Source organism: Mixophyes fleayi, chromosome 3, assembly GCF_038048845.1.
Source record: "Mixophyes fleayi isolate aMixFle1 chromosome 3, aMixFle1.hap1, whole genome shotgun sequence".
Classification (NCBI taxonomy): domain Eukaryota; kingdom Metazoa; phylum Chordata; class Amphibia; order Anura; family Limnodynastidae; genus Mixophyes; species Mixophyes fleayi.
The window spans coordinates 161,736,592-161,762,713 of record NC_134404.1 but is presented as its reverse complement, the minus strand read 5'-3'; the positions used below and the strand labels follow the sequence as shown (position 1 = coordinate 161,762,713).

Here is a 26,122-nt window from a genome sequence, read left to right as displayed (position 1 = left end):
CTTCATACCTTCCATCCACACTGAGTGAAGGACAGTATGTGAGGAAGGCCGCAGCCAACACACAGTTTGTCAGTAGGTCAATATTACTGCTTTGGTTGACTTTTTCTCTCCATTCTTCTTCTTGTGCTTTCAACCTTGAAAAAATTACAAGAATCCATTAAATCATATGTCTGAAAAATACAAATAAAACACGTACCTCATATGGACTGTATGAGTGGGTATACCTGATGTGCTACACAGTATATTTCTAATTATCTGCCAAGTCAGTCTAGGGGAATGCAATTGTGATTTCCTATCAAAGGGGTTTACTTACAGAATGAAAGAAATCACAGTTAAACAACACCGTTATGTAATATACTACTAATTGTCCTCATTGCATTTGATTCTAGCCAATCTTCATCTCTATGTTTGTCTCTGCAATTAGTTTCTGTTTTCTTCTGCAATCATCATCTGACTGTAATGTCTGCATAATTTTCAGGCTTGTCTATGGTATGTCTTTGCATTTATTTTCTCTTGATCAGTGATGCAAATTGTATCACTGTACTAGCCTGGCTCTACTCCTCCAAACATATATGTATTTTGTAAGCTACAAATCACTCTAGAGCAGTGTTTCCCAACCCCAGTCCTCAAGATCACCTAACAATCCAGATATTAAGGATATCTGTGCTTGAGTACAGTTGACTTAATTAGTGTGTCAGTCATTTTGATTTAAGCACCTGTGCTCATACATTGGTATTCGTTAAACCTGGACTTTTAGGTGAGCTTGTGGACTGGGAGCTGCTGGTCTAGGGTGATGCAATTGTGATTTTCTTTCTATGCGATTCACTTACAAAGTGATTGGAAATCAGTTATACAACAAAGTTGAACAAGCATTAAACAACATCTGACGACCACCAGCAACTATCTTTTATCCAGTCAAAAACTGAATTCACTATCTCGAACAATTAAGCTTGTTGCTTTTATTTTTACTGTAAAATATCATTATATTTAACAAACTGTCCTTTTTTTTATCCTTCTATGGTACTATCATTAGATTAACTGCACCTCCACCACCTCCGCATCTCTCCTCTTAATCCATATTGCCCTCTCTACTCTACTGTACTGCCTTCCAATTACCACTTCTTTCCTATTTTCACTTCTAAATTGCAATATCCTCAACCTGTTAGCAAAAAATAAGATATCTTATAAAAAAATCTCTACCTCTCAACCCTTCTTCTTCTAGTAGCCACCAAATCCAGGTACACCACACATCTCTCGTCTACTTTATTCTGGCTCTGGAAACTATAGAAGCCCAGCAAGCCTCAGCATATCTCCTGATTATAATGTTCAAGATCCTTTAAATGTGACCTAGTCAATGCACACTCCCTAGGGTACATTTAACCACCATACATGACCATTCCTCTCAAACAACCTCAACCTTCTGGCAATAATGGAAACATGGCTCACTCAATCAGACACTGCCTTACAGCCCTTTCACATGGTGATCTCCATTTCATCCACACCTCCATACCCAGAAGCAGACAAGGGTTGCTGCTTCCAAACTAAATACTCTCTCGGCTTTCCCCAATAGACTGACTATTCTACTCATCATGATGGCTACTATCTTGATATTGTTTTCTCTCGACTCATTTCAGTTCTCTAGCAATTCTTTCTCTCTCTCAGATCTTTCTCTCTCTCTTTCCACCTGCAAGCTCTGTTCTATCAACCAAGCCTAATAACACCCACAGAAATCTCAGTTCTGTTCATTTTCAACTACTTTTTATATCTCTTCAGGTACTTCTCTCACCAATCTCTACATTCTCCTGTCCTGATCTGACAGTCTCACATCTTAATCACAGCCTAGCAACAGACCTTCATCAAGTAGTTCCAGCTACTATTTCTTTTGAGTGTTGACCATGATCTTAGCTGTGGCACACGAAAAAAACAACATGCTGTCTTCAAAGACTCTACCACAAAATATAACATCATTGGCCAAAGTCTTGCACAAATATAAATCTAATCTCTCATCCCCACTCAATCTTCTAATACAAAACACCTCTTTAACATTTTAAATCTCTTCTCAACCCTACCACATTAACTGTTTCACCATCACTGCCTAAGTTTTTGCATTTTACTTCAGTGACAACATTGACAAAATCTGTTATGAAATGGTATCCTCTTCCCCAAGCAAAAACAGCTCAATTCTTTCCTGAATCTTCTGATAACTTTTCTTCATTTTGTCCCACAAATGAAGATGAAGTCTTTACCCTCTTCTACTTCTCTCACTCTACCACCTGTCCACTCAACCATATTCCCTCAGTTATTCACTGTCTCCTTTTTTGCTAGCTTTAACTAATATCTATAATCTATTCCTCTTCATTGGTATGTTTCTATAATTATTCAAGCATTCTGTTATTACTCCTATTCTGAAAAAGAAACTCTGACCCAAATACTCTCTCACATTACCATCCCATCTCTCAGCTACCATGTGCCCCCAAGCTTCTTGAGAGATTTTCCTACACTATCTTCACAATCTCCCTTTCCTCACACAACCTATTGGACCCTCCATCAGTCAGAATTTCAACCCCAACACTCCACAGAGAGTGCATTGACTAAGGTGGCCAAAGATTTGATTCCAGTTAAATCTAAAGATACAATACTTGCCTTTTCTTGAACTATCTGTTGCATTTGACACTGTTGTCCACTTGCTTTGCCCCCTAGGTCTTCACCATAATGTCCTACTCCTATCATGGTTTTCATGTTACTTTTGAAACCGATCCTTCAATATTTATTTCGCTGGATCCATCTCATTTCATTTGACCTCATGTACTAAATTTTGTTTGCCTATAGATCCTATAAGCTTGCGAGCAGAGCCCCCTTGCCTCTTTTTCTGTATTTTAATTCCCAGTTTTGTTTTTTCAAAATTGTAAAGCACTGTAGAGTATGATGAGTCAATATAAAAAAAATGTAAATAATAATAGTACTTGGAAATAGTAACCTACCTCTCCAGCATGTCTACAGCTGCCTGCAGCTTCTCCTCATGTGACTGCAACTCTTCCTCTAATTGATGTTTAAGATTCACAGCAGCATCATACTCTTCATGGAGAAGAGCCAACTGTCATAGTAAATCTTAGTTATTTTTATGCTTTTAAGTGATTATTGAAGATGTTTGTAACAACAAATGTGGACAAGATAAAGAATCATAGGGATGGAGGGTAAAAGAGAAGGTGTACATATCCATAATAAAAATGCAAGTGACAATCTATATATAGTCCTTCTAGCCTAACACGTAAACTCAAGGCCACAAAAATAGCCAGAAAGAGTGTATAGCACATATTCACTGAGGTTACTATTGAGAATTAGCTCATCGGAATCGGAATACCCAGAATATTGTACACAAAAAACCTTATCATGAAAGGTAACAAACTACCTCCACAAAATAACCACTGAGTGAAACAAAACGCTCCAATAGTGATTTGAAGCAGAAATAACTGACTTTACAAATAAGTTGTATCTATGTCCAGAAAGGTGTAAATTGACATAGCTATTTAGAGTCAGTTGAAAAACAATAAGTCCGTCAAGTTGAATGTTTTATCAACTAAAGAGGGGAGCTGCATCATACCCTTGGAGTGCCATTTTGCAACCCCTTCAATAGTTGATCTGCCCAAGTGAAGGTTGCCTTTACCACACACAGGACTACTAACACTGGCCTCAGTAATGAATCTGATGTGGAAAATAGGCTCTTTAGAAGACCATTCAATGTTTTGTCCAACGGATCCTTGAAGGATGCTGCATCCAGAAGAGGAATTGTGGTATTTGTAGATAGGCATGAAACTGAAGGATGCACTGCTGTAAATGATACCCACAACTCCAGATCTCCCTAGACTTTCAAGTGCTCCAAAACATTGTGAGCTGCAAAAGCGTTTGTCTGGATTTGCTAATCCTCCTGATCCCAAATCATCAAATATCTGGTCCAACTGGGCGACAGGACCACTTTCTAATAAGGGAGTGAATGGATTGTATTTTGTTCTTAGAAGCCCTGAATGTTAATTGCATTCATATTCCACCACCAACTGGTCCAACAAAATTATCCAAGGGCGTAATGGGTGGGCAAGAGGATATTTGCATTTGGGGTGCGAGGATCCTTGTGGCCCTCATTCCTCCCTGAAATGACCATGACTGTGCAAGGAACTGGGCCCATTTTCAGGATCTCAACTTCTGGGAATGTCATCTGGGACTGTGGAGTGGCACAGATAACACAGAAGAGGCTGAATGTAATGGCTAGTGACGTATGGGCCCTCCTCATGGTAGCTGGTTAGGGTTCCACTTGTCCTGTGCTGAGGCCAGGGTCATAGGTAAGGGTGTAATTTGAACAACCAGAGGAGGAGTTTAAAAACACCCCTTTCCAGACAACAGGAGAGAGCTGAGGCACCATCTAGTACTAAAATAAAAAAGAGATAATGTAAAATAAAATCTAAACCAAGGACAGAAGGCCTTGCGCTTACCACAGGGGGAGAGCAATGGGTTATATAAAGAAAATAAGTCATTTATTTTGCCAGTGGCATGTCTCATAAGAATGAAACATATTCCACTGCCTTTACCCCCCTACTGCAGATGAAGCAATATATTTTGTAGTGTCTTAACTTGTATTGAAACAATTTACAGTGTCTGTCAGTAAGTAGAATGGTTTTGTGGTACTACCAATGGGATAGAGATCCTAACACTTCCTACGTAAAATGTATCTATTCTCAAACATATACTTTAAGTCAATTGTAGTAATTTGGCCCTTGTGAAGGAGTGAATACATTTCTCATCTGAAAAGTAAAGGAAAGTACACTTTAATAGCCAACAAGGAAGAGCATTCTCTTGCAGATTCAGTGTCCAGACTGAAGGGTGAAGAATAATGCATATAGGACTTACAGGCAACAAAACCATATATTAAATAATAATACTCAGTAAAATTAATTATGTTTCTTTACCTTTTATCTTATGTACATATTGAAAACAACTATATATCTATATATGTATGTATCAGCCAAGGGATTATTCCACAGGATTGAGATCATCACTATTACCATTTATTTTTTAAAAAAGTGGATTTAACAAACTTGGAATGAGCTGTTACCTCATCCTGGAGAGAGGGAATATCTTCTGCTGTGAGTGTCTGATGATAAAACACAGCTGGCTCTTCTTCAAAGCTCTTCTGTATCTAAACAGAATATAGATTAATCCTCTTTATATAGCATGAATGCACTGCTAATATGCAATGGCAGTTCTCAAACACAGTGTAGTAAAAGAAAATTATCCACATTTCAGAAGTGTTGGATTTATTATTGAATAAACTGTTTAAATAATAGTTTGCTAACAGGATTTGTATAGAGATGTCAGATGCATAATGTATTTTTCCTAAACAAACAACACATTGACACATAAAGAAAAATATTTTATTTTATTAATATTTATTAATATTATTTTGTTATATTTTATTAAGTTTTATGCACAACACAACAGAGTGTCTTATACTATAAATTGTTTTTTTATTTTTTATTGATTTTATATCACTAAAGGTAAATAGCAAACTGCATTACTTGTTCATTTATGCAAGTGTGCCTACTTGCCCTCCTGCATTTCAAGGTGCATGCCCACTTCCCAATCCTCGAAATTGGCCAAAGATATACAACACTGCACTAAAACATTAGGTTCATCTCTTCATTCATTTCAAGTTTGAGTTTCTTCTCTTAATATAGTGCACAGTTTAGACTCAGTTTTAACATTAATCACAAGAGTGAGGGCACAACAGGAATGTCTTTATTGCAGGTTTTTTTTAGGGTGTGTTTGACAGGGGCGCATGCAGGATTGTCAGGGGGAGGTTCCCCCCTTCCCCCCCTGACCAAAAAAAAAAAAAAACAACCACGAGAGAGAGCTGCTGCGCATGCGCAGCAGCTCCGTTTCGGCAGCGCTGTCCTATACAATACAGCACCGCCGCGGATGCTTCTTTGACAGCGCCGCGGCTGCTGTATAGGACAGTGCCGCTATGGTGGGCACTGAGTTAGCGCAGGGGGGGTTTCTGGAGACTCAGAAACCCCCCCTGCGTGCGCCATTGTTTGACTAGGGTTTGTCTGTCTTATTGCATACAATCCTCTTCTTCTGCTCATCCATGTGTTCCCTGATTTTAACCAATCAGACTATCAGAATGTTCACAACATATAAGTATGCTAATCTTGTGGGTGGCAGTGACCTGTCCACTTGTATGATGATAATGTTGGTGATGACAGGGCTGCACATGTAAGAATGTGATTGGAGGCAAACAAGATGCCGCAGACTGACAGTTAGATAATGGAAAGAACAATGTCTCCACTAGCACAGAGTAGTGATGCAAAGCTTCTGTTACACAGGAAAATTGTAGTGTCAAACTCACTTCAGCAAAATAAATATCTAATTTGTTATTACATTTTTTTTGAAGTGCACCCAGGAATGTGCTTTTCTATAAGATCTTATGTCTAAAACTCCCCCATGTGTCTTGTCCTCCTCTTTACCTAATTTAAAGAATCTCCTCCAACAAAACGTCTGGATCATTTTGCAGCCAATTGCAATTCTACCAGGTGGACAGTTTTTCATAATCAAAATAACTGTTTATTGTTTTGTTTGAGTGAGAAAAGTTATAGTGATAACACAGCAGCTACAATAATAAAACAGTAAAAATGTAGACTTCTGGTAAAATATTATCCACACAAAATAGATGATCATTATTCTTGTTATGAAGCTATATTTAAACATAAACATGAAAAGACCAAATGTTGTTGTTAGTGTGGCTATAAAAAATATTTCACCCCTTCTTTATGTATCTATAGCAATCAAAACAAAGACAACTGTCACTCTTCCTTCCAAAGTCTTTCACTATAATTTTTTCTTTGAACAGAATTTGTAATTAAAAACTTGTCCTTCATCAGTAAAACCTATTTTCACGTGTTTGACTATGTACTATATAGAGATGGTCACTGACCCCCGTGTTTTGGTTTTGGATTCGGTTTTGGATCTGGATTACCGTCGTGCTTTGGTTTTGGTTTTGCAAAACCGCCATTGCGTGTTTTGGTGTCACTCACCGGACTGTGAGTGCTTCTTCCCGGACATTTAGGAACCGTGGCCGTCCTCCATCCTGAGGGACTGCGCATGCGCAGCCCTTTCCATACCTCCAGTGTATGTTCCTTTAACTAAATTGGCAGATCAGGCAACCTCCCTATATTAAGCACCTGTGGTCAATACCACGTTGCCTGATCTTGGAGTCTCATTCCCCATGAGTCTCTGAAGGTGTTCCTGTGTTTCCTTGTTTATTCAGCCCTGCTGATTCCTGTGGTTTCCAAACCACTTCTACCTCTGTGGTTTCCAAACCACTTCTACTACTGTGGTTCCCATACCACTTCTACCATCTACTGTCTCATCGTGACTGTGAGCTGATTCCTATCCGCTGCCTCCGTGCACTACAGTCTTCTAATCACTTCAACTCTACCATGTATCATTGGGACTGTTAGCTGATGCCTATCCGCTGCCTCCGTGCACTACAGGCTTCAACCACATCCACTCATCTGTTCATGATTGTGACTGCCAGCTGATTCCTATCCGCTGCCTCCGTGCACTACAGGCTTCAACCTGCAACTCGTCTGTGTTTCATCATCGTGACTGTTTGGCTGATTCCTATCCGCTGCCTCCGTTCACTACAGTCTTCAACCTGCAACCCGTCTGTGTTTCATCGTGACTGTTTAGCTGATTCCTATCCGCTGCCCCTGTGCGCTTCAGTCTTCAGTCCTTGTCAACTCTCCCGTGTTTCCTTGAGTCTGCTGCCACTATTGCTACCCGCTACTCTCCGTGATCAACTGTTCCAGTTCAACTCTGCTCTGGTGTCCCATCGTTACAGCACCTGCTGGTTGCTATTGGCTACCTCCGTGTTCCCGCAGAGACCCGCTGCTGTTACTTCTCAGCGCTACGCATCCATCTACTGCTGATCCGCTCTCCACGCCTTCCTGGGTTCCCTGCTGGTCTACCTACCTGTGCGCTGCACCTGCTAGACCACCGCTTCACCGATCCAGGGACTTTTGCATCCTGCCGGCCTCCTGCCGTTCAGGTATCTCTGCACTTCTGTCTGACTGCCTTCTCCTGAACCACGGTATGCATACTTCCCATTGACTGTGCTGTGTATTGCATACCTTGCTGGACTGTGTTGGTTCTCCTCTGGAGTGTACTATCCGCTGAGTCTATTGCCATCATTGACTGTGTTATCTCATGCTGGATTACTTCAAGAGACTTTCTATATTGGCAGTGTTGTTCAGTCATTTATACATTTATATTGTGCATATTACTGTGGATCAAAGTCAAGGTGCCCGTGTATATATTGTGTTGCAGTCTCTCCCCGTGCACCTCCTCACATATATATTCAGTGGTACAACTTGCTAGTGGCAGACCATTGACCCCTGTTTCCAGTTTCACCCGTTCCAGTATCCTCTCACATAGCAGTGGTACAACTTGCTAACGCAGACCACTGACTCCCCGGATACCTCCACTTGGATTCCATTCCTTCACTCAGACAGCGGTACAACTTGCTATCCGCAGACCGCTGACTCTCATCACCTCCTCGTTTCTGTTGGACATTCCTCCTCACTATAGCAGTGGTACAACTTGCTACCGCAGACCACTGACTACCTTCACGTGTCCTTTGTCCATACAGTTCCTCGTGTATTACTACCTCCATATTGCCAGTGCTGCTAGTCATAGACTTTCCTGAGCATCTCATCATTTGCTATTTCCTGTTCCGTGATCACCTTGCTACCAGAGTACCATATTACCACCTATACTGCTCTGGTAAGCCTATCACCTGGTGATCCCTGGGTAAAGACTCCTAGTGCCCGTGACAGTAAGATCAGGCCATGACAGACCCAGATACGGAACCTACTGCTAAAGAGATGCTGCAGCATCTGGTCAGCCGTGTGGAGCAACAGGATGCTCGCCAACAGCTGTTACTTCAATGTTACCAATCGTTAACCTCCCAAGGAACATCTGGACAGACTGTTACAGCTAGTATTGAAGCTCCTGTGCTTTCCTCCGTTTCCCCAGTGCCATCCCAGGTGTCTACAGCTCCTACGCTTCACCTGCCTACTCCGTCAAAATATGACGGGGACCCCAAAACTTGTAGAGGTTTCCTTAACCAATGTTCAGTCCATTTTGAACTCCAACCTCAAAATTTTTCTACCCATCGTTCCAGAGTGGCCTATCTTATCTCATTGTTTTCTGGACAAGCCCTGGCTTGGGCCTCCCCTCTGTGGGAAAGAAACGATCCAATTCTACAAGATAGTGCCAAATTCATTTCCACGTTCCGAAGTGTGTTCGATGAACCAGGTCGTGTGACCTCCGCTGCTTCCAGCATTCTTCGTTTGCGACAAGGCTCCCATACAGTAGGACAGTATGTCATTCAATTTAGGATCTTAGCCTCTGAACTTCAGTGGAATACTGAAGCATTAGTTGCCGCCTTCTGGCAGGGGCTCTCCGATAAAATTAAAGATGCACTGACTACCCAAGAGCTTCCTTCGTCACTAGAAGATTTGATCTCTCTTTGCCATCGTGTAGACATGAGATTTCGTGAAAGAGAATCTGAGAAAACAACTTCTGCTAAAGCACCTCTTCGTTTAAACCCTCAATTTCGTCCAGCTCCATCCTCTGTGATTCCCATGGAGATAGGACGTTCCAAATTATCTTTAGAAGAGAGGAAACGAAGAGTAAAGAATAGACTCTGTATCTATTGTGCTGATTCCACACATATGCTCAGTTCTTGCCCTAAGAAATCGGGAAATGCCAGGCCCTAACTAGTTCTGGAGAGGTGAAGTTAGGGTCCCTGGAGTCCTCTCCATTGTCTATGAAATCTAAAGTCTGCGCTTTCGATGTTACGATTTCCTTTGCTACCAAATCCTTTGAGTCACAGGCATTGATTGATTCCGGAGCAGCAGGGAATTTCATTTCTAAATCACTAGTGAATCGATGGTCCCTACCAGTGATCACTTTAAAAACACCCATTACTGTGACGGCTATAGATGGATCACGTCTCATCAATGGTCTCATCACTCAGAGTACGTCTCCAGTAACCCTTCAGATTGGTGTACTACACCATGAAGAAATTTCGTTTTTAATTCTTCCAGTTACGACAAGTCCGATTGTCTTAGGCCTTCCATGGCTTCAATGTCACTCTCCCCAGATTGACTGGCGCACCCCTCAAGTTATGTCTTGGGGGTCTGAATGTCACCATCGTTGCCTCTCTCAAGTTATTCCTCTTAAAGTACAGCAATCTTCCATCTCATCTTCCTCCCCGGGACTCCCTCCTCAGTATGCTTCATATGCCGATGTGTTTGATAAAGCTCAGTCTGAACGTCTTCCTCCTCATCGTTCTTGGGATTGTCCGATCGACCTTCTACCTGGCAAGACTCCTCCCAGGGGTCGGGTCTATCCTCTCTCGTTACCTGAAACTCAAGCTACATCTGAGTACATACAGGAGAATCTCCAGCGTGGGTTCATTCGACCTTCCACCTCTCCCGCTGGAGCTGGGTTCTTCTTCGTCAAAAAGAAGGATGGATCATTACGCCCTTGTATAGATTTTCGTGGACTCAACGCCATTACTATCAAGAATCGGTATCCCATTCCGCTGATCACTGAGCTATTTGATCGCATCAAGGGAGCTCGGATATTTACTAAGTTGGATCTTCGTGGTGCCTACAATTTAATTAGAATCCGTTCCGGTGACGAATGGAAGACCGCGTTTAACACCAGAGATGGGCATTACGAATATTTAGTAATGCCCTTCGGGCTGTGTAATGCCCCCGCGGTTTTCCAGGGTTTCATCAATGAGATCTTTCGGGACTTATTATATGTATGTGTCGTTGTCTACCTGGACGACATATTGATCTTCTCACAGGACCTGCCTTCTCATCACCAACATGTGGCAGAGGTCCTCTCCAGACTACGGAAGAACTCGTTGTTCTGTAAATTGGAAAAATGTTCATTCGAGTTACCCCAGATTCCATTCTTGGGGTATATAGTTTCCGGAGTTGGCCTGAAGATGGATCCAGACAAAGTAAATGCTGTACTACATTGGCCTCAGCCAACTACTCTTCGTGCCATCCAGCGTTTTTTAGGTTTTGCCAATTACTATAGACGCTTCATTCAAGACTTTTCATCCATTGCATCTCCCATTGTGGCCCTAACTCGGAAAGGGGCTAATACTAAGCAATGGTCATCTGAGGCTCTCCAAGCCTTTCAAATCCTCAAAGAGTCCTTCTCGTCTGCTCCCATTCTGCGACAGCCTAATGTGACACTCCCCTTCTTCCTAGAAGTAGATGCCTCTAATGTGGGCTTAGGAGCTATTCTCTCCCAACGCTCGGAGCAACAAAAATTACATCCTTGTGCCTTCTACTCTCGGGGTCTTCTGCCCGCAGAGAAAAATTATACTATCGGGGACAAGGAGTTGCTGGCCATCAAAGCTGCATTAGAGGAATGGAGATACTTGTTGGAAGGAGCTCGCCATCCGGTGACGATCTTCACGGATCATAAGAACTTGTCATATTTGCAATCTGCTCAATGCTTGAACCCTCGTCAAGCAAGATGGTCTCTTTTCTTTTCCCGTTTTGAATTAATTATAACCTTCAAACCAGCCGCTAAGAACAAGAAAGCTGACGCTCTATCTCGAGCTTTTGTGACGTCCTCTGATGTAGAAGAGGTTCCCAACCATGCTATTCTAGACCCCAAATGTATTTCTCTGGCTGCTTCATCCACCAAAATGCTGCCATTTGGGAAGACCCTTGTGCCTCCTACTCTGAGGAGGAAAATCCTTTCGTGGTTCCATGCCTCTCGTTTTTCTGGACACGCCGGTGAACACAAGACCTTTGAGATTCTCTCTCGTAGTTACTGGTGGCCTTCAATGAGGAGAGACGTCAAAGAGTTTGTTGCTTCCTGTGATTTATGTTCTCAGTTCAAATCCTCCCGCAGAACTCCAGCAGGGTTGCTGCGACCACTACCCATTCCGTCCAAGCCTTGGACCCATATTAGTATGGATTTCGTTACTGATTTGCCACCAAGTAAGAATCACAATACTATTTGGGTAGTGGTAGACAGATTTTCGAAGATGGCTCATTTCGTCCCTCTGTCCGGTTTACCTTCCTCGTCTACTCTGGCTGAACATTTCATTAAGGAAATCTTCCGCATCCATGGATGTCCGTCTGAGATTGTGTCGGATAGAGGAGTACAATTCGTTTCCAGATTCTGGCGGGCCCTTTGTAAAACCTTGGGCATACGATTAGCACTCTCATCTTCTTACCATCCGCAATCTAACGGACAAACAGAACGAGTCAATCAAGATCTTGAGACCTTTATTAGGATGTTCTCTTCAGCCAACCAAGACAACTGGGTAGAATTGCTCCCTTGGGCTGAATTCGCCCATAACAACATGTACCATGAGTCATCATCCAAAACTCCATTCTTTGTGGTCTACGGTCACCATCCGTCTTTTCCGGAATTTCCTGCCCTCCCGCCCACCCAAGTTCCTGCTGTGGAGACTGCTTGTCAGACCTTCAAAAATATCTGGTCTCAGGTCAAAACCTGTTTAAAGAAGACATCTAACAAATATAAGTCTTTCGCAGATAAGAAGAGGCGGGCTATTCCACCACTAAAAATTGGAGATCGTGTCTGGTTATCCACCAAAAATATTCGTTTGAAGGTTCCATCTATGAAATTCGCCCCTCGTTTTATTGGTCCATATAGGATCATTCAAGTTATCAATCCAGTATGTGTTAAACTTCTTCTTCCTAAGAATCTTCGGATTTCCAATGCCTTCCATGTGTCCTTGCTCAAACCTCTCATCATCAACCGTTTCTCGACTCCTTCCTCAGCACCGCAGCCAGTTCAAGTTCATCAGGAGGAGGATTTCGAGATTACTGAGGTATTGGATGCAAAAATTTCGCGAGGAGTCCTCCGTTTCCTCGTTCATTGGAAGGGCTTTGGTCCTGAAGAGCGTTCATGGATCAAAGCTGAAGATCTTAATGCTCCTGCCCTTCTGAAGAAGTTTTATTCCAAAAATCCGGACAAGCCCGGTTCCAGGCGTTCTGTGCCCACCTTTAAAAGGGGGGGTACTGTCACTCACCGGACTGTGAGTGCTTCTTCCCGGACATTTAGGAACCGTGGCCGTCCTCCATCCTGAGGGACTGCGCATGCGCAGCCCTTTCCATACCTCCAGTGTATGTTCCTTTAACTAAATTGGCAGATCAGGCAACCTCCCTATATTAAGCACCTGTGGTCAATACCACGTTGCCTGATCTTGGAGTCTCATTCCCCATGAGTCTCTGAAGGTGTTCCTGTGTTTCCTTGTTTATTCAGCCCTGCTGATTCCTGTGGTTTCCAAACCACTTCTACCTCTGTGGTTTCCAAACCACTTCTACTACTGTGGTTCCCATACCACTTCTACCATCTACTGTCTCATCGTGACTGTGAGCTGATTCCTATCCGCTGCCTCTGTGCACTACAGTCTTCTAATCACTTCAACTCTACCATGTATCATTGGGACTGTTAGCTGATGCCTATCCGCTGCCTCCGTGCACTACAGGCTTCAACCACATCCACTCATCTGTTCATGATTGTGACTGCCAGCTGATTCCTATCCGCTGCCTCCGTGCACTACAGGCTTCAACCTGCAACTCGTCTGTGTTTCATCATCGTGACTGTTTGGCTGATTCCTATCCGCTGCCTCCGTGCACTACAGTCTTCAACCTGCAACCCGTCTGTGTTTCATCGTGACTGTTTAGCTGATTCCTATCCGCTGCCCCTGTGCGCTTCAGTCTTCAGTCCTTGTCAACTCTCCCGTGTTTCCTTGAGTCTGCTGCCACTATTGCTACCCGCTACTCTCCGTGATCAACTGTTCCAGTTCAACTCTGCTCTGGTGTCCCATCGTTACAGCACCTGCTGGTTGCTATTGGCTACCTCCGTGTTCCCGCAGAGACCCGCTGCTGTTACTTCTCAGCGCTACGCATCCATCTACTGCTGATCCGCTCTCCACGCCTTCCTGGGTTCCCTGCTGGTCTACCTACCTGTGCGCTGCACCTGCTAGACCACCGCTTCACCGATCCAGGGACTTTTGCATCCTGCCGGCCTCCTGCCGTTCAGGTATCTCTGCACTTCTGTCTGACTGCCTTCTCCTGAACCACGGTATGCATACTTCCCATTGACTGTGCTGTGTATTGCATACCTTGCTGGACTGTGTTGGTTCTCCTCTGGAGTGTACTATCCGCTGAGTCTATTGCCATCATTGACTGTGTTATCTCATGCTGGATTACTTCAAGAGACTTTCTATATTGGCAGTGTTGTTCAGTCATTTATACATTTATATTGTGCATATTACTGTGGATCAAAGTCAAGGTGCCCGTGTATATATTGTGTTGCAGTCTCTCCCCGTGCACCTCCTCACATATATATTCAGTGGTACAACTTGCTAGTGGCAGACCATTGACCCCTGTTTCCAGTTTCACCCGTTCCAGTATCCTCTCACATAGCAGTGGTACAACTTGCTAACGCAGACCACTGACTCCCCGGATACCTCCACTTGGATTCCATTCCTTCACTCAGACAGCGGTACAACTTGCTATCCGCAGACCGCTGACTCTCATCACCTCCTCGTTTCTGTTGGACATTCCTCCTCACTATAGCAGTGGTACAACTTGCTACCGCAGACCACTGACTACCTTCACGTGTCCTTTGTCCATACAGTTCCTCGTGTATTACTACCTCCATATTGCCAGTGCTGCTAGTCATAGACTTTCCTGAGCATCTCATCATTTGCTATTTCCTGTTCCGTGATCACCTTGCTACCAGAGTACCATATTACCACCTATACTGCTCTGGTAAGCCTATCACCTGGTGATCCCTGGGTAAAGACTCCTAGTGCCCGTGACATTTGGTTTTGGTTTTGTTTGTTTTTGTTTTGCTATTTTGTTGGAAAATCAATGTTTTTGGGCCTAAAATAACCCAATTTAGTGATCCAACGGTTTCATAGATAAGTAATCTAATTGTAGAGGTATTAAATCATCCAAAAAACAGTTTAATTCCTGATAGGTAGGCCTTCATTTATTCTACACACAAAACAGATTGTCTTCCTCTTCATCTATGCATATTGGCAATGCAGCCATCGTCTTTGGATGTATATTACACTCTACACTTATAGTTCAATATCTAAAGAAATGGAAAAAGGCAGTTTGCTTTCTGTCTCTATAGGCCCCCCTCCACTTGTTTAAAAAAACAAAAAATTCAGTCGTTATAGACAGTACAATATTAATTGAAATGGACAAAGCCAGTTTGGTTTCTGTCTCTCTAGGCCTCCCTCCACTTGTCGAAAATACAAAAAAAATTCAGCCGTTATAGACTGTACAATATTAAGAGAAATGGACAAAGCCAGTTTGGGGTCACTCTGTCTATGACACCCTACCCTTAAGGATAAATTGCCCAAACAGCAGCCTTTCAAGACGGTACGTGATATGGAAATGCCACAAGTCCCTTTCCTCTTTGTGGGTAGATTGCACCCTACACTTACATAGAAAGTTTTAAAAAGATGTTATCGTCATCATCTTCAGCTTCATCCTCACCCTCATCAGTGTGTACGTCATCATCACAGACTATCAATTCATCGTCGCTTGAATCCGCCATTAGAGAACAGTCAGTGCTTGGATGTCTTGGATTGTGGAGGCCTTCCTCGTGGAAGATGTAGTTCATTTTTATAAACATCATTTTCTCCAAATTTTTGGGACGTAACCTTCTACGGCGATCACTGACTTAGCTCCCTGCTGTGCTGAACACTTGTTCAGAGTACACACTGGAGGGTGGGCAGCTTAAGTATTGCAAAGCAAGTTTGTTCATGGGTTTCCAAATGGCCTGCTTTTCTTCCCAGTAAGGAAAGGGACTTTCTAAAATTTCCATATCAACTACCTCTTGAAAGTAATCCTCCACCATCCTTTGCATGTTTATACTCGTATTGGATGGAGTTATGGGCAAAGTGTGACATTTTTTTAAAAAAATCTTTCAAACCATCCCAGATGTTAAATTGTTCTGGTCTGCCCCCTGCGTCTTCCCTGCTTCTTTTTGGGAAATTTAATTTTTTACGAGCAGCAGCAGCTTGAGAAAGTGAAGGAGGACACGTTGTCAAGCCGAGGCCCAGTTCAGTGGCCAACTTGCTGAGCAATAGCTCCTTGCAAAAGTTTATATCTTGCTCATTTACAAGTAAAGACTTAATGTAGGTTTTAAACCTTGGATCAAGCACAGTGGCCAAAACGTACTGATCCGAGTTCAAGATCTTAATAACTCGAGGATCATTGTGAAGCGAATTAAGTACTTGATCGCCAAGGTCAACATACTTTGATGAATTGCTTGCTTTCAGCTCCTCCTTCATTTTCTCAAGCTGCTTTTCCAATAGTCTAATTAAAGGAATGACTTGGCTCAAACTAGCAGAGTCTGCACTCACCTCACACGTCACAACTTCAAATGGTTTCAGCACCTTGCACAGCACTGAAAGGATTCCCCACTGTGCAAGAGTGAAATACATCCCTCCTCCTTTCCCAATGTCATGGCTTGTGCAATATGCTTGGATGGCTTTGCGCTGTTCCTCCATCCTCTGAAGCATGTACAGGGTGGAATTCCACCTAGTTACCACCTCTTGCTTAAGTTGGTGGCAGGGCAAGTTAAACTGCTCTTGGAGCTGCTGTAATCTCCTACATGCTGTGGCTGAATGCCTGAAATGGCCTGAAATTTTACGGGCCACTGAAAGCATCTCCTTGCACCTCATGGTTATTTCGTAGGAAGCTTTGCACCACCAAGTTGATGGTGTGAGCAAAACAGGGAATGTGTTGGAAATCACCCAGCTGTAATGCTCGCACTATATTGTTGGCGTTATCAGAAATTACATACCCTGGGGAGAGTCCAAGTGGTATAAGCCATGCATCAATCACATCTCTCAGTTTGCGTAACAAATTGTCAGCTGTATGCCTGTTAGTGAAGCTGGTGATACAAAGAGTGGCCTGTCTGTGACAAATGTTACGTAGTGGTGTACATGCTGCTGCTGTTCCTGCTGGTGAAGGTGAATGACCAACCCAGTGGGCTGTCACAGTCATATAGTCTTTGGTTTGGCCACTTCCACTTGTCAAAATATCTGTGGTTAAGTGGACAGTGGGCAGAATGGCATTTTTCAGCGCAATCTCTACATTTTTACACACTTTTTGGTATAGTTGTGGAATTGCTTTACGGGAGAAATGGTGTCGCGATGGAATTCTGTAACGCGGACACAAAACCTCAATTAACTGTGAAAAACCAGCTGCGTTTATTGTGGAGATTGGACGCAGATCTAACACTAACATTGCAGCTATGGCGTCTGTGATTCGCTTGGCGACTGGGTGACTGCTGTCATATTTGCTTCCCCTCGCAAATGATTGTTTCACAGTTAATTGCTGAAATGTAGGACTGTTCATTTTCTTGACCTGCCTCTGGGCTGACGATTCACCCCCAGCAGCAGCAACAGCAGCAGCAGCAGTGGGACTAACAATTTCTTCAGAGGAATCATCCAGCCTTAAGTGGGATGCCGGGCTAACTCCGAGCGCTACTGAGGATATTGATGAGGATGGTGTGGTGGGTGTATTTTGTAGCCGTCGGGATGTCGGTGAGCGGAGGGTCTTAGCTGATGATGGAGTGCTTGTAATTTTTTGGGAAGAACTTTCAGCTTTTCCCAACACTTTGCCATGAACTCTCGTTAAATGGCGTAACATAGACGAGGTTCCACGATGGTTAAGGTCCCTCCCTCGACTGACTGTGGCTTGACATACACTACAAATGGCTATACAATTGTTGTCTGGATTTGGGTAGAAATAATTCCACACATAAGAAGTGGATTTTTTTGTTTTATGCCCAGGCATGACAATTGCCTTTTTCTTGTCATGTGCCAGAACTGCTGCCACTGGTGCAGGACTTACACAAACAACCTCATCAACATCCTCATTAGCGCTCTCGTCGCCTACACAAATCTCCCCCTCATTCTCTTCTAATTCCAAAGTGGCATCCTCAATTTGTGTATCACCGGCTACACTCGGCTATTAAGGCACACATCAGCAGAATGCTCACGATTAGACATCCCACTGTTGGATGGACTCTCCACAGGGATTGGTGTCATTTGTGAATCAGAGCAAACATTATCCTCTAATGCCTTACTGTTACCTTGCAGCTCAGCTTTGACGCGTAACAGTGGTTGTGCACCAATTGTAGGCTCGGTAACTTTTTGGGATCTGCCACTAATAGCCAAAGGTGAAGGCCTCATTCTCTCTTTGCCACTGCATGTGTAGAATGGCATGTTGGCAATTTTTTTTTTATCGGCACTTAACTTTTGCTCAGTTACACTTCTTTTTCGCTTCAACACAGTAATTTTTTATTTTTATTTTGTTTTTTGGACTGATTTTGAAACACTCTGTAGTTTGATATCGCCTTGCCCAGATGACGTACTGGGACCACTAACATCAGGACTGGTGACAGAACCTGGTTGCTCATTCTGATCATATGTGGACTGCTTTGAATCCATTCTGAGCGCAAAGCACTTGTAGTGGTAAAAATTATTTGGTAAGATACTGCTGACAAATATGACTTTTGACAGCCAGAAATATTTATGCACAATTATGGGGGACACCCCAAAAGCACTGGGGAGTGCTAAAAATTATTTGGTAGATACTGCTGACAGATATGACTTTTGACAGCCAGAAATATTTATGCACAATTATGGGGGACACCCCACTGGGGAGTGCCAAATATTCCAAAAATAAAATAAACCTCTATCCTCCTCTCTTCTCTAGCGATTTTTGTTAGAGCAATTGCAAGAAGAATATTGTATTCTCTGTCCCTGCTCTAACCAGCCTGTGAGTACACCCTGCTCTCTCCCTCTGTCAAATGGTGATGGATTGCTGTGGAGGCGTGTATTTATAATCTTGAAGTATCGCGAGAACTGAGCCACGAGATCCGACGACGTCACGATGACGTTCGGCCTCGATTTGGATTCGGAGCGGACGGGAGAGTACCGAGCTACTCAGCTCAGTACTCGGATACCCAAAGTTCGGGTGGGTTTGGTTCTCGGGGAACCGGACCCGCCCATCTCTACTACTATATAAACTAATTTTGTATTGGATAATTTTGTCCGTTAGTCCATATGTGTGAAAATCTAATCCCCCAAAAAATGAATATCTAAATTGTTGAATCTCTATATTCAAGAAACAGGTTACAGTATTATTTATACAAAGATATAGATAACCTGCCATGTTGTGTTACACTCACCGCTCTAGACTGCTCCTCCTTCAAAATAAGATCCTCTTTCTCTCTTTCTAAATCTGATAACTGTTTCTGGCATTCCTTTAATGGCACACAAAGCCGAGTGTACTCTACTATAGCAACAATAAATGCCACCAGAGATGCTGCATCCTCGGAGCTGTACCGGGCTGTTGCAATAGTGATTTCTCCTCTTTTTGCATCCTTAGTTTTGTTATAAGGCGTGTGTGAGTATTTCTTGGCTGGAGTGATGGATTGGGGTGTAGCATCTGTAGAAAGTGAAGAATATGCAATAAAATACTTGACCTAGAAGAACACTATTAGCAATCTTATTTCATACCACTAAAGTAAAAACTGCTCTAAGGTACAGTATACTGTCTACAAACATATTTTCACTTTTACAGTTTTTAATCAATTTTTGTGTTATTATTTGGTATTAAGTTCTAAGTAGTATGTTTCATGTTTTAACTGATAGTTGATAGCTATTTAATTTACTTTATTTTAGACTAGGGTAAAAAAAAATCTCCCACTCCTTAGTTTGCCTGTGGGAGACTCTTGTAAGTTGAACATTTAGCATGATAAAGAGGTTGACATACAAGCCAATCCTAAACTACCCTCTGCTCTGTTCTACATCAATGCACTAGACCAGTAAGAAGCGCTATCATAGAAGAAAGTGCAGATGGGCGAGGAACAACCACTACCCAGTAAGTAACTGAAGAGCCTCTTACTGACTGTCTCAGGGGTGGCTGTCCCTCTTTAATGTGTATTTTCATTGTTACATTAATTAAAAAAAATTGTTGAATTCAATTTCTCATAATACACAGAAAATATTTTAAACACATTTCCGATGTATTTTGGGTGCTGAAATGGGTAATCCGCAGTATATTGATTAGGAATATTTTTGCGCGCTGCTTGATGTATTTATAGTAACTTCCCATTACAATGTAATGAGCATGTCACCTGATACAACATATAGCCTGTAATTAATTTGCTCTATTGCTATATACTATAAAAGTATACTGTAACCAAAATATAGGCTAAATGTTGCTTTCTTTTATCTGCCAATCCATCTTAATAAAAATCTATCTGGCTCCCTGGAGCAGTCACAGGTGTGCTTATTTTGTGTTAAATGTGCATTAATAAGTCCACTACACTATTGGCTCAGTAGACATCAAGATAAAAAATTCAATTGTAAAAAGAAATTGCTGCATAGTGAAATTACCGCTCATTTTTGCTCGTGTGCCATAGAGACGTAAAAATGTGCAGCCATGATTTTCCGCGGAATTGAATCCGTCTTAGACTGGAAACATTTGTATGCATTGGTGTGGACTATAAAAGCATGAGTAACATATTTTATTAGCATGACATGGACAGCAAACTCTTATAAGAATAGCTGTCATTTGACTTTCTTCACTACATGTATATTGTTATTGTCCTCTGTTAGGATTTCTGTGCTATCAACTGTTTGTACGCTGTTCGCTTTTTAAAGCAGGTACAATTACACACTGCCACTAGCAAAACATTACAATCATAAAATGACATTTTGTGCTAAATTGCATTGAATCTGTCTAAGTATTTTTCATAACCAACATGATAAATTTCATTTTCCATTTTACATACGAGGAGCAGCATTTTCCAGCAAGGAGCCTTCCCCGGTAACACCGAGCGACCCTTCCCTGGCTCTACCCAGGTAGGTCTCAACATCTTTCAAAGTGTAGTCTGGAAGCCCATCTTCAAGTTTAGCGATCCTAGGTACAGAAACATGGACATTATAAAAGAATTATGTTGACCTCTGCATTTTAAAGCCTGCTTATTTTTATCTGCCTTTACAATCAAGAGCACAAGCTAATTAGTATTGACTGTGTGAAGGAACTACTGGTGGCTGGAAAACATTGGATACTATTTATAGAAATCAGTACACAATTGCACAGCACAAATCATTCTTTATTACCTTTGAACACCAACATAGAGCGTTATCTGTCATTTTCTCCAGCAAAATTGCTTGAGCTGGGTCAGGTTGCTCAGAGAGTGGCCACTCAAGGACATATTTTTTTAAAACTATTAGACACTTCAGTGATGTTTTTGCAGCCTGCAGTCGAGATCGTTGCCATGTTGAACATCAAACTTGCTCCTTAGTCTGAGCTTTTAGGAAGAGGGTAACAGATGTGTCTGTATTACCACAATTCATCTTGAGATGGCAACATTGTGGGTTAACTCTGTAGTAAAAAATCTGCTATACATCCTGAAAGGTGCTTACATTGGCAATTGATTAGCATAATGCAGGTGAGAAATGGCCAGCAATGCGCCAACAATGCTAACTTGGAGGAATGTACTAACCATCGCAGCTTGAGACAGAAGTGAGCACACTATTACTCAACTTACTTTGTTGCCCCCTCCTACAGCTGACATGGTCGCAGCAGTCAATGCCAGCAAGAAGATCTTGAAAACTGAGAAACGCCATGGAGACATGATTTATAGGCACTTATTAGCGATGTTCGACACATGGAGCTTATCACTACTAGGCTAAATAACACTTGAATAAGCTTTATAGTGTGCCAAGCAGTGAGACGGACCACGTGGGAGGCTTGGAAGGCTTCTGGAACTTGAAAGACATTTGGAATGAGATGCTCTAAGACTGCTTTTGATAAGACTGACTTTCGCTGACCCAAATACTTCTAATGATATAATGTTGTTTCTTGTTTATAAAAACATTGCTTTTCTTTTTTAGGTATTTTGTTTTGCAATTTTATGTGCTATTATCAGCTATTGTGGATATACTGAATGTATGTGCACATTTGCAGTTATTATTCATCATGGCTTATGTTGTGTAATTTCTGTTATCGTGTTTGCTTTTTTGTCTCTATAAAAACGCAATAATAATACTGCTAAAAAATAATTAAAAAGTGGATCCTTAAAAGCACTTTCAGCAAATGCAATAATAATATCCATTGCTGCAAGGTACAGAGGAGTTGAAAATGCATGGTATTAAAAAGTATATGAATGAAATAGAAAATAATAGTAGAGAATGTTAATCACTATCTGCAAAATCTTTCATAATGTCAATTATGTCACATATTCTAGCGTAGACTTTAATATTGTCATTCTTACACTGTACACCATTCACTCTCATCAAAGGGAATTGTTAATACATTTCAATTTAACTTACTGATGTATCAATTCAACAAACTTGCTGCTTTCGCCAATGTGATACTGTATGTTCTTCCATCTTGCTTTATCAACCTTGTCAGTAGGATCTCTCATACCTAACACAGATAATAAGTACATTTGCCTTTGTCAAAAATGCAGCATTGCTTATTTTGTAGTGTAACTACTTCTATACAACCATCAAATCAAATGTTCCATTATTAAAAAATAATTAAATACTTATAATCTTGTGCATTATATTGTCATGTTTTCTCAATTTCATTAGAACATACTGCTTTGGAATTTAAATATGCCTCTCCACTAAATGCCAACTTAATAAGATAAAAGAGGAATTGTATTGTGCAGTTGGTTCATATTGAAAAACAGGGTTAGTTAGAGGGACAAATATCTAAAACCTGGGTCTGTCCTTTGAAATTAAAGGGTCAACTATGCTATACCTCCAACTAAAAACACAATATGTTTTGAATGTGAATTATGGCAGTATGCAAAACAAAACAAATTACCATTTAAAGTCATTGTGTAGGTGTGTGCTTAGAGGAGGGTTGCCAGTTGTGTGGATACCCCCCTGAACCACAGGACTGATTGGCACTCTGGTCCCTCCCCTGGGACCAGCAACTTTAACGCATGCAACAAAACTACTCCACAGATCTATTCTTCCCCTGCCTTTAACACTGAATTTACCCACCCCTTTCTCCTCTAGCTACATGTCACATGTGGGGAGGAATACCATCTGACATGCACAATGTCCTACATGTAAAGGAAACAAGAGAGGCGAACAGAAGTGTGTACCTCTCCAACGCAGAGCGCCAGATTAATGAATGCAAGTGTGGGATGAGTGAGAGTTACTGAATACATCTCGAGGCTGGGCAATTCATTTAATGTTGAAAGGGGTGCTAATCATTTAATAGTGGGTGGGGTGATTTTGGACTACTGACTGAATATGGGTCTGTGTTTGGAGAGAATGAGGCCTATTTATTAAACGCGAATACTAATTATTTAAATATTGAGGCTGTTTGGGGGAGTTATAGTTGTATATCTTAAATGTGAATATTCTTACTGGTAGGGAGGATCAATTATTAAATGTGGATGCTATTAATTCAAGTTCTGGGTGGGTTGGGACAAGGGTGCTACAGTGTTTACTCATTGTTAGACTGTCCATATTTCATATACCTATTCTTTTATCTAAACAGGGCCCCAACATTCCAGGATCCAGACAAGAAGCAACTGAACTTAAGACTTGAGCATCCACATGTAGGGAAATTTACAAGACCAAGTAAGAGACGGCAGAACAGTCTGACAACTGTTCTGATTCTGGTGGATCAGTACAGATTTTGGGTTACTGTCCTGCTTAGATAGGACTTTGGTTCAAATGCAAGTACAGTTGGGAGCTATGTCCCTCTTCACACTGCTCTGTTAGTTAAGTGGAAATTGCATGTATGTATCATTAGTGCGCACAACAGTGCCCATGTGTTTGAAATGGATGGGAGAGTTGGAGAGCAGCCTAGTGCTGACTAATATTAGCCATACTTGTTGAATTATGTTCATATCAACTTTGGCGGAGTGGCATGGAAACCCCCCTTTAGAAATCCTGGGTTTGCCGCTGTTGTGGGTAAGCCCTGCTGAATTCCCTCATAAACAGACTGAAAAACTGAGTACATTTTAATTTACCAGTGTTTTGGTCTATACCAAACTCATGTTGAGCACACGTCTGACTGGATACATAACTTTCGGTGCTATATCTCTTATAAGTTTAGAATTTTAAAATCATTGTGATTCATAATTTACACATATTCAGCTTGGAATATTAATATATGATCATGCTTAATCATAGTGTATTGGAGCAAAGTATTTAGATATTTTTCTTACCTCTCTTTGATGTTGTTGATTTCCCTACAGGTGAAGGCTGGAATCTGCTACTAGCTCTACTGTCTGACTTTTCATTTATTGAAGATTTTTGAAGATCATTCAAGTTTTCAACTTTTTGGAGACAACTTATCATGACCAAAGCCATTTCTAATATCTAGAAGGACCAACATATTCACATATCAAACATGTAATAAAGTACTAAGATAGTTAACCCGTTACTAACTTACGGAATGACAACTAGCTTGTGCAAGCCATTATTAATGTAAATGTTCAAGGCTATTCTCACGAACATGTATAGTATATGGAGTATAAGTCTTTTTTTAAATAAACTTAAAATCAATATTACTGTTTCCACTGCAGCATAAGCAGTCAACAATATAAAAAGTAAACTAAATCTCATATACAAATTTATCCCTGCAAATAATAAGAACATTTAAGTCAGTGCTCGAAGTAGGGGTGTATATGGTGGTATGCCATACCACCAATTCTAATGCTTTCATTGTAAAACTATCAAATTCCATTAATTTACATTTTCTCTTTGACCACTGCTTTAAGTAGTATTACTATTAATCATACTTGACAGCTGTTGTGAGAATTGATTGTTTACAAAATAGTTGGTTATATAAAGATGGTGGATATTATATTAGCATAGATGCACTGTAAAACTTGAAGGGTTTAAATAAAACGTGGAACATGCTTTACCCTAATAAACCGATAACTACATTGAAACATACCAAAATTACATTCCATACGGTAACCATGAAGGAGATACTCTGTTAAAACATCTCCAAAAATATCTTGTTTGTATTTATCGCGTTAATTAATGCGTTAACTCATTGTTACCTAAATATTGTAGGGCTTTACCTGAGCAACAAGAAATGGGGGATTTTGGCAGCGAACAAGTCTTTCAACACAAGGTTTGTCTACCTTACTGCACCAGTGCATTACCTAGAAGGTATAAATGAGGTTGGCAAACAATAAGAAGCAAAACAAAAAACAGAACTCTAAAACAATGTATAGCCTAAGTATGTAAATATATCATCAAGCCTTAAACATGAATCACTTCAAAACCTTACCAAACAGTTATAAAAAGAATATAATACTTCTTAGAATATTGGTTTCACCCAAATGTGATTTTTAACAATACAGTATAATTAAATATAACTGAACTTTTCAATATATTTATTGAGAACCCCCAAATTTTCTTACTATATGTAATTATTTATATTTTTTAACCTAACCAAAATATAAGTTATGATTACAATACCTTCTTTGAACCTGTAGATGCAATTTTTGTATTTGCTATCTATGAAAAAATACAATTTGTAATAACATTTGGTTAATGCATGCAGAATAAGGATCTGGTTATAGAGGATGACCACCATTGTATCAATGTATTAGTTTTATTAATATATATGTCAAATTACCACTGACTATTTTAGTTATAAAATACAAATGTGGTGTAAACTTGGACTGTTTATTTAAATAATTGTGTAAAGCAGCTCATTTTTTACTGATTAAAAGGAAGGTGTACCTCATTTTTTATGGTTCTTAAGTGTTTCTTGATATCTTCTAGTTCATCGGCTGCTTTCTCTGTCTTCTCCAGGATATCATGTAGGTATGATTTTTTACTGGCTTCTTTCATGCGATTAAATGCTTCATCATACTCATCATAACCCTCTAGGATGCAAACAGGGATACAACTAAATGTTGAAACCAAATTATTTCTCCTCAAACACAATATTAAAAA

At 41.1% G+C, this 26,122-nt stretch overlaps 1 protein-coding gene across 1 annotated transcript in view; it reads right to left on the bottom strand.

Annotated features, from left to right (window-relative positions):
* The window catches only part of LOC142143197 (dynein axonemal heavy chain 5-like), a 188,890-nt gene that overhangs the window by 21,784 nt on the left and 140,984 nt on the right, over positions 1 to 26,122 (bottom strand). Inside the window, 9 exon segments of the mRNA XM_075200908.1 lie at positions 9 to 134; positions 2,982 to 3,094; positions 5,105 to 5,210; positions 19,361 to 19,610; positions 20,962 to 21,089; positions 22,508 to 22,604; positions 24,373 to 24,526; positions 25,237 to 25,320; positions 25,907 to 26,052. Of these exon segments, the coding sequence (XP_075057009.1) occupies positions 9 to 134; positions 2,982 to 3,094; positions 5,105 to 5,210; positions 19,361 to 19,610; positions 20,962 to 21,089; positions 22,508 to 22,604; positions 24,373 to 24,526; positions 25,237 to 25,320; positions 25,907 to 26,052 (1,204 nt within the window).